General features: G+C 42.1%; 1 protein-coding gene across 1 annotated transcript; it reads left to right on the top strand.

Annotated features, from left to right (window-relative positions):
- The first annotated feature begins 2217 nt into the window (after window positions 1–2217).
- LOC143942292 (olfactory receptor 12D1-like) lies at window positions 2218–7594 on the top strand. The gene is made up of 2 exons (XM_077463527.1): window positions 2218–3129; window positions 7559–7594. The coding sequence occupies exons 1-2, from the start codon at window positions 2218–2220 to the stop codon at window positions 7592–7594; spliced, it is 948 nt and encodes a 315-aa protein (XP_077319653.1).
- The last annotated feature ends 2137 nt before the right edge of the window (window positions 7595–9731 follow it).

The following is a 9731-nucleotide window of genomic DNA, read 5'->3' as shown; positions in this document are numbered from 1 at the left end:
GAGCTACAGTTCATTGAGGGAACCATGAATGCCAACGTATGTAAAAGAAGCAGAGCATGATCCCTTCCCTTCGGAAACAGGGCCACAGGGCAGTATTCCAACATGATAATGACCCCAAACACACCTCCAAGACGACCACTGCCTTGCTAAAGAATCTTAGGGTAAAGGTGATGGACTGGCCAAGCATGTCTTCAGACCTAAACCCTATTGAGCATCTGTGGGGCATCCTGAAACGGAAGGTGGAGTGAAGGGTCTCTAACATCCACCAGCTCCGTTATGTCACCAGTGGCAATCTGTGAAGCTCTGTTGAACTCCATGACCAAGAGGGTTAAGGCAGATCTGGAACATAATGGTGGCCACACAAAATATTGATGCTTTGGGCCCAATTTGGACATTTTCACTTAGGGGTGTACTCACTTTTTTTGCCAGCGGTTTAAACATTAATGGCTGTGTGTTGAGATATTTTGAGGGGACAGCAAATTTACACGGTTATACAAGCTGTACACGCACTACTCTACATTGTAGCAAAGTGTAATTTCTTCAGTGTTGTCACATGAAAAGATAGAGTAAAATATTTATAAAAATGTGAGGGGTATACTCACTTATATGAGATACTGTATCTGCAGGGATGGCATCTGCCTTTTCTGCATTGTTGTTAGGACCTTGCTAAGACACTGACAGCCAATTCAATCTCCCTTGCATGCTCTCTCTTCCCTGTCGCAGCAGCTCCGAGCTCAGCGATGTTGCAACAGAAGAGATAGCGAACCATACATGTAGGGGTTTGAAATCTCACACCTGTGATGGTGGGGTTGATCAGTAGAGTCTGGAAGTGTCTTACTAATGCCCCAGCAAAAAGGCAGGACAGGATGATGTGATCTCTGGGAGCTTTTCAGCCAGGCTTCAGGGGGTAGATAAATAGCCTATACCTACAGCAAAGGCATTATCGAGCTTTAGTCAGAGATGCACAGTTTGTTTTTATCTACAAACACACTATACTTGCATAGGTAGTTTTTAGCAAAGGTGAACTAACCCGTCAAAGTGTAAATCTAAGCATTTTTTTTTTTTACTATTAATTTTTACCCTGAATCAACATGCCCTACTTTTTACATTGTTTTTCTGTAGCCAGAATTATTTATATACCAGACAATAAATCTTGATCCCAGTCTGGATAACAGTCCTGGGCTCTTTTGGAAATTTATACTGCATCAATAATGCTCATACTGAAATGTTGTCTGTCTTATTTTACTCCAGGACATAGTGAGTCTAATCCTGCACCAAGACAAGGATTGAGAAGGTGACTTGTTCTCCCAAAAGGTAGCAGCTTTTAGTCCTTGCTTTGAAGTTTCTACCACTTCTGGAACCACCAAAAATGGTTGTATGCAAAAGAATCCTCCTGTGACACCTGTGCCTCTGGATCTCTCGATCTGGACATGATTCTTGTTCTAATGATTGCCTTTGCACTTTTCCTCCCAAAAATTCGAATTTAAAGCCTTGAGTAAGGATGACATATTAAAGCATTGAATAAGGGGATTACAACAATCACATGAAGAAAACATTTACAGTACCCTTCCATTCCTATATAAGGCATAGTCCCTCTGAATTGGAGATGAGATGAGAGCTCATTGCTTGTTGTACCATATTTTAATTTCCATAGTATGTACGGCCCCTTTGAGTCATGGTGTTTTGTAAAAAAATATTAAGCCTATACCACACATCAAGATAATATTTGGTTTGTGCTTCAGATTTTTTGCTTTTCCCAGTCCATATATCATGACAGCATCAAGAAACCAGCTAAAGCTTTTGCAACATTTTTTTTCTCCAAATCTGCATTATTTGAAATAGGAAACCGGAAGCCAGATCATGTGACCTTTTTTTTAGAAAACAATTTCACAGTACTTTTTTTGTTTTATTTTTTATTTGTTAAGATTTTTTCATTACCGTGCTAATTGTTTTTTTGTATAGAACAGTGTCTTTATTCTTGTACTTTACAGACTTCTTTAAGTAAATGAAATGATTAATTTTAAGTTTTTTTTCATATGGCTTTTATTTTTCTGTTGATTGCTAAATTATCTTTTTTTTTTTAATAATTGTTTTATTTGTATTCTACTTATGTTTAAAAACATAGTTTTGCACTCCCTACTTCTGCGAAAATTGAGAATTCGACTTTTAACTCACATCCTTTTTTAAATAAAATCATATATTTTTTATTTTTTTGTAATGGAAGGGAGAAATATAACATCAATAGATGTATTCATTCTAATGGGTGTTACCAACCTTCCATGGCTTCAGAAGTTACTTTTTACTTTAACTCTCTCTTTCTACCTGCTTAATGTGTTCGGAAACACTGTGATCATATCCCTGGTGTTTCAAGATATTTCTCTTCATTCTCCAATGTATTATTTATTGGCCAACCTATCTTTTGTAGACATCTGCTTCTCTTCTGTCACAGTTCCAAAAATGATGGTTGGGTTCTGGAAGGAAAACACAATTTCTTTAGAAGGTTGCATTACCCAGATGTATTTCTTCCACTTCTTGGGGTGTACAGAAGGAGTTCTTCTGGCTTCAATGGGTTATGATCGCTATATTGCCATCTGCCATCCTCTTAGATACAGTGCTATAATGGGTAAGATGATTTGTGTTCAATTTGTGATCATTTCATGGTTCATTGGACTTACCACTTCATTGGTTCATGCGATCATGACATCCAAGCTTATTTTTTGCAACAGTAACAAAATCATGCACTTTTTTTGTGATGTTAAACCAGTAATAAGGTTGGCTTGTGTAGACATCCACCTCAATGAAGCAGTACTGACTAATGTTCTTGGGTTTTTAAGCACAAGCACATTTGTCTTCACCATTGTATCATATGTTTTTATAATTCTTAACCTTGTAAAAATAAGATCATCTCATGGAAGGTCCAAAGCTTTCTCAACATGTTCCTCACATTTGTCTGTTGTCATTTTGTTCTATGGTACAGCCATGTGTACATATCTTGGCCCATCCACAAAAAATACTATAGAAAAGGACAGACTAGCAGCTCTATTGTTTACAGTGTTCACACCGGCAATGAACCCAGTTATTTATACTTTAAGGAACCAGGAAGTAAAAAAATCCATAAAAAAGTTATTGACATTATGACTTTAATATTTGAAATTAAAATATATTTCAACAAAATTCCAGCACATATGAGCATATACAGTAAACCAAAACCAATAACAACACACCTGTGAGAAAAGTTTTTTGGGTTTGTTGGACATTCCTTTTTTTCTTTTTTTTTCTTTATTCTATTTAATCTTTATTTTCCATAGATTTCACATTGCAATTCATCACAGTTTTACCATGTCTTTTTATAACATCCTTAATACATCCATCTAATTATGTACATTGTGTTGCCTTTTGAATAACTCCTTAAAGCGGGAGTCTGCCGGGACTCCGCGTTTTTTTTTTTTTTTTTTTAAAGCCAGCAGCTACAAATACTGCAGCTGCTGACTTTTAAAATAGTGACACTTACCTGTCCAGCGCGCCCGCGATGTCGGCACCCGAAGCCGATCTCTAGATTGTCTCTCGGGTGCTGCCGCCGCCATCTTGGGTATGGGAATCAGGAAATGGAGCCTTTCGGCTTCATTTCCCGGTTCCCTACTGCGCATGCACGAGTCGCGCTGCGTAATAAGGACGGTCCCCGCTGCCTCTGGGATCTGTGTGTTTCCCAGCAGGCAGCGGGGCACTTGCGGAAAGGGGCGGGCACTTGCAGAAAGGGGCGTAATCTACGCCCCTTTCCGCAGAGAGCTATCCCGGAAGTGGGTGCAGATACCTGTACTGTACAGGTATCTGCACCCCCCTCCCCCCTGAAAGGTGCCAATTGTGGCGCCAGAGGGGGGGAGGGTTCCGATGAGCGGAAGGTCCACTTTAGGGTGGACCTCCGCTTTAACTCCATATGACCAATCATGGAGTAGGGTGTGTGTCAGCTGTTTATAGCAATGGCAGGGAAAAAAAGCAAGAAAAATAAAATGTATAAAGACATAGTCCCAAAATGATTATAATAGTATAGACCAGGTGATGGGCATAAACCTTATATGGAGGCGTATGACCTATAAAGATTAGACATATGCACACTGAAATATTTCGTTTTGGAATTTTGTTTTCATCCGAAAAATAAATGTATTTAGTTACTTCCAAAATTTGTTTTTTTATTTATTTCATTTAGTTAAAAAATGCATTAGTCCCAAAAATCCGAAATAATTAAGTGTAATCTGTCATGTTCTAAGAAGATTCGGCAGAGCAGATAAACTGTATGGTCGAATGTTCCGCCTACAAGCTATAGTAGAAGTCTAATGTTGTATGACACTAGTAATAATTATATTTATTAATTATTATTACTAGTCAACCAACATTAGAATTCTTCTATAGCCTATGGGTGGATCATTTGACCATAAATGACCACAAGTGCCCGCTCTAATCAAATCTTCATGTTGAATCTTTTCTCTGTATGTAGAATAATCTTGGATTAATAGAGCTAAGGTTAGGCACATTCAACCTTTTTTCGCTATTGTCTCTATAATGTCAAATCTTTTCTCTCTATGTCGAATCTTTTCTCTCTATGTGGAATAATCTTGGACTAATAGAGCTAAGGTTAGGCACATTCGACCACAGGTTCGATGGACACAGATCGCTATTGTCAGCGTCATGTCAAATCTCCTATCTATATAGAACTGTTGTTGCAACAAAAATGAAAATAAAGAATTTGTTTATGTCGGATCTTATTATTTGTTAAAATGGTAATGAAAAATACCCGAAATTTGGAGGAAAATGCATTCGGGCGAAAACGAATGCACATGTCTAATAAAGATACACAAAGCAGGAGTATGAGTACAACAGCATATGAATACATATTCAGTATGGTTAACAGCAAATAGATCAGGGGTATCAAGCTCAAATTGCCAGAGGGCCACATGACAAGTTTTCATATCCCATGGGGGCCTCATGCAAACTTTCAAAAGTTCAAAAAACAATAAACTATACCAGCAAAATAATCTACTATACTATAACCAGCACTGATGTCAGCAAACGCATTATTAACCCCCAGCACTGATGTCAGCAAACGCATTATTAACCCCCAGCACTGATGTCAGCAAAATACATTATTAACCCCCAGCACTGATGTCAGCAAACGCATTATTAACCCCCAGCACTGGTGTCAGCAAATGCATTATTAACCCCCAGCACTGGTGTCAGCAAATGCATTAACCCCCAGCACTGGTGTCAGCAAATGCATTAACCCCCAGCACTGGTGTCACTGGTGTCAGCAAACGCATTATTAACCCCCAGCACTGGTGTCACTGGTGTCAGCAAACGCATTATTAACCCCCAGCACTGATGTCAGCAAACGCATTATTAACCCCCAGCACTGGTGTCAGCAAATGCATTATTAACCCCCAGCACTGGTGTCAGCAAATGCATTAACCCCCAGCACTGGTGTCAGCAAATGCATTAACCCCCAGCACTGGTGTCACTGGTGTCAGCAAACGCATTATTAACCCCCAGCACTGGTGTCACTGGTGTCAGCAAACGCATTATTAACCCCCAGCACTGATGTCAGCAAACACATTATTAACCCCCAGCACTGGTGTCACTGGTGTCAGCAAACGCATTATTAACCCCCAGCACTGGTGTCACTGGTGCCAGCAAACACATTATTAACCCCCAGCACTGGTGTCAGCAAATGCATTATTAACCCCCAGCACTGGTGTCACTGGTGTCAGCAAACGCATTATTAACCCCCAGCACTGGTGTCACTGGTGCCAGCAAACACATTATTAACCCCCAGCACTGGTGTCAGCAAATGCATTATTAACCCCCAGCACTGGTGTCAGTAAACGCATTATTAACCCCAAGCACTGATGTCAGCAAACGCATTATTAACCCAACACTTGTGTCAGTAAACACATTATTAACCCCCATCACTGATGTCAGCAAACGCATTATTAACCCAGCACTGGTGTCAGCAAACGCATTATTAACCCAACACTGGTGTCAGCAAACGCATTATTACCCCCCGGCACTGATGTCAGCAAACGCATTATTAACCTCCAGCACTGATGTCAGCAAACGCATTATTAACCCCCAGCCCTGATGTCAGCAAACGCATTGTTAACCCCCAACACTTGTGTCAGCAAACGCATTGTTAACCCCCAGCACCGGTGTCAGTAAATGCATTATTAACCCAACACTGGTGTCAGCAAACACATTATTAACCCCCAGCACTGGTGTCAGCAAATGCATTATTAACCCCCAGCACTGGTGTCAGTAAATGCATTATTAACCCCCAGCACTGCTGTCAGCAAATGCATTATTAACCCCCAGCACTGGTGTCAGTAAACGCATTATTAACCCCCAGCACTGGTGTCAGCAAACGCATTATTAACCCCCAGCACTGGTGTCAGCAAATGCATTATTAACCCCCAGCACTGGTGTGTAACAAACCTGTTATTTTCTTGTATCAGGGAGTGTCATGTACCTGGTCAGTGAGCCTGACATGCAGGGGAAGGCCTCTTGTATGGGCTTGAGGGTTACTGATAGTGAGAAAGTAACTACAGGAGCATGGCAAGGTATGAGTGCTGATGATTAGTCCAGTAGTCTTCACTAGTAGTAGCTGATACTTCACTGGAAGGGTGTCAGGAAATGGAGTAGCTGACAGCAGGCAGATGAGGCAGCAGTAGGCTGTCAGGCTGACACAGGGCTTGGCTGGCGACAGACTGGCAACAGACTGTCGATGTGTAGCAGGAAGCAGGAGCCCGAAGATGATGAGCTGGACTGGAGGAGCTGTAGTAGGCACGAGGAGTTGGATGCAGGGTCAGACAAGCTGGGGTGGTAATGGGTGGGCAGAACAGGCGTAAACGTCAGACAGCAGGATAGTCAAGTCACAACAATGGAGAATAGATCAAACAAGAGCAGAAGGCACTAGTAATGGAGGTGATCAGCGACTTATAGCAGGACTGTGATAGTGCGGCAAGAAATCTGACACTAACTGATGCTGGTTGGGAGGTACACTATCTGACTGACACTGACAACACCATAGTCACTAATACAGTGATCAGTGCTAATACTATAAACCAGTGATATGCAATTAGCGGACATCCAGCTGTAGCAGAACTACAAGTCCCATGAGGCATAGCAAGACTCTGACAGCCACAAGCATGACACCCAGGGGCAGAGGCATGATGGGAGTTTTGCAACAGCTGGAGGTCCGCTAATTGCATATCCCTGCTATACACGGTCAATGTACTAATGACACTGGCTGGGAAGGGGTTAAAATCACAGGGTAATCAAGGGGTTAAGTGTGTGCCTAACAAGTGCTAATGTGTGAGATATGTGCAGATTTTTACTAAATATCTATTTATTCCTTCTAACCTACTTTGCAGGTAGAAGAAACAAACAGATTGTTCCCTCTGTACAGAGCCCTATGTGTTTGTTAACACAAGGCTCTGGGCTGTGATTGAACCAATCAGCAGGTTTTAGCTCTGAATCTGGAAGAAGCGAGCAATGTACAGGTTGGCATTGTGTCCGCAGTAGCATTTGCAGTGTGAAAGCAGAGTAGGACTGGCTAAAAGGGGATTACTTTGTGTAGTGTAATATGTGTGAACTTAATATCCCTATTTTTTATTGCTACGTTTGCTTGAAAGGGTATATAGCAGTGTGCAAAGGGTTCACCCAATATTTTTAGTGTTAATATGTAGCGACAGCCCTTTAGCACCTGGTAGATTATATATATGTACACACTATTGGGATCTAAGCACAAGTATATCGTATTTGTATTGTATTGTAGATCAGTGACCAGACCTAAACCTCGTAGCTCTCCCCCATTTTGTGTCTGTGTGGCATTGTGTCAACAGTAGCATTTGCAGTGGCAAAGCAGAATAGGATTGGCTACAGAGGCAGGTGGCCAGCTTAACCACCTCAATATTAGGCACTTTCACCCCCTTCCTGCCCAGGCCATTTTTTAGCTTTCAGCGCTGCTGTATTTTGAAGGATTTTGCACTTATCAGTGCCACCTATCAGTGCTCACCAGTGTCACATATCAGTGCCACCTATCAGTGCCTTTCTGCGGCATATTAGTGCTTCCTCATCAGTATCAACTAATAAGTGCCACCTCATCAGTGTTTATCAGTGCCCATCAGTGCAGCCTCATCAACACACATCAGTGAATGAGAGAAATTACTTATTTACAAAATTTACTGGCAGAAAATAAGGATTTTTTTTTTTCAAAATTCTCTGTCTTTCTTTTTTTTTGTTAAAAATAAAAATCCCAGCAGTGATTAAATACCACCAAAAGAAAGCTCCTTTGAAAACAAAAAAAGAAAAAGATAAAAAAAATATTTTCGGGTACAGTGTTGTGCGGTCATGCATGGGCACTGATAGATGGCACTGGTGGGCACTGATGGGCAGCACTGATAGGCACTGACTGGCATCACGTATGGGCACTAATTGGTTGCACTTATGGGTACTTATTGGTGGCACTGAGGGGCACTGATAAGAGGCACTGACTGGCATTATGTATGTGCACTAATTGGTTGCACTTATGGGTACTGATGGATGCCACTGATTGGCACTGATTGTTGGCACTGCTAGGGCTTTCCTGTAATCAGGGTACTGATCATCAGTGCCCTGATTGCCTGCCCAGGTCTCCTCTGCGAGAAGATGCTGCTGATTGGACACAGCCAATCACATGGTTAAAGAGCCACGGCCGTGGCTCTTTACCGAGATCAGGGTTGCACCATGTCCTTGCAACAATAGCGCGATAGCTGCCGTTTTGGGACACCATCATATGACGTCCTCCCAGAACGAGAGCCACACCGTCCCTCCATCATATAACAGTGGGCGGGCGGCAAGTGGTTAAACATGTATTGCAACTATAAGAACTATATATCCCTATGTTTTTATTGCAAAAAGTGTGTGCAAATGTTTCATCCAGTATTTTTCGATGTACAGGTACATCGTTCTGCTTGTATGGGCCACCTGCCTGCAGTAAAATGCAGACGGGTGGCCTTCAAGTGGTTAAGCACTGACTGCAGCACTGTACTGAGCATTAAAGGTGAAGTACAACCAAAGCTCGTGTGGCTTTACTTCTCTTGTGGATAATAGGTGTGCAGTTCATTTGGCACTCGAGTAACCCATTTTCAGCAGATAGCAGGCTGAGCCGATTCAGGCTCAGGCAAGATCGCAACAATGAACTCAGGATCCACCCACATGCCTGGACTGGCGCACGGCTCAGCCTCTCAGCGAGCCGCTGAAATTCTGAACCGGACGCTCCCACCCCCTCCACAGCCCAGTGCTCCAGTGAGTGAGGAGGGGGCAGAGCAGAGAGCTGCTAATGGACAGTCACCAGCTCTCTGCTCAGAGAACCCTGAGAATCAAGCTATTGGTGGTTTTTGATTGCTCGGTTCTCAGTCTTGGAGCCGGCAGGGGACAGATGCATCATCCACCTAGGTAAGTAGAATTCAGGAAAAAAAAACCCATACATAGTTATGTTGTAAAGCAGGCATCTTTTTTTAATAAAGGTCACTGCAACCCTAGTGAAAATCCTGGTACTTCAGTTATGGGAATGGGTATAGGTTGTATATTTATCCATAATCCACAAGCAGTGCTCTCGCCTCTTCAGGAAGCCCAGTGCTTGGAACCTGCCTTGGTTCAAGTACTGTCAATGGGGGAGGCTGAAAAAATAGGATGTGCATCTT

This window comes from Lithobates pipiens, unplaced genomic scaffold (genome assembly GCF_037356315.1).
Source record: "Lithobates pipiens isolate NorthernLeopardFrog02 unplaced genomic scaffold, aLitPip1_a1.2 Scaffold_30, whole genome shotgun sequence".
In the NCBI taxonomy this organism is placed as follows: domain Eukaryota; kingdom Metazoa; phylum Chordata; class Amphibia; order Anura; family Ranidae; genus Lithobates; species Lithobates pipiens.
This window is presented reverse-complemented; position numbering and strand designations above follow the sequence as displayed.

Excerpts from the sequence above, each read along its gene's own strand:
- LOC143942292 (XM_077463527.1), top strand. The coding sequence starts at position 2,218 with ATGGAAGGGAGAAATATAACATCAATAGATGTATTCATTCTAATGGGT. Across the intron at positions 3,130-7,558 it reads AATCCATAAAAAAGTTATTG|GTCCGCAGTAGCATTTGCAG; the intron begins ACATTATGACTT and ends GGTTGGCATTGT.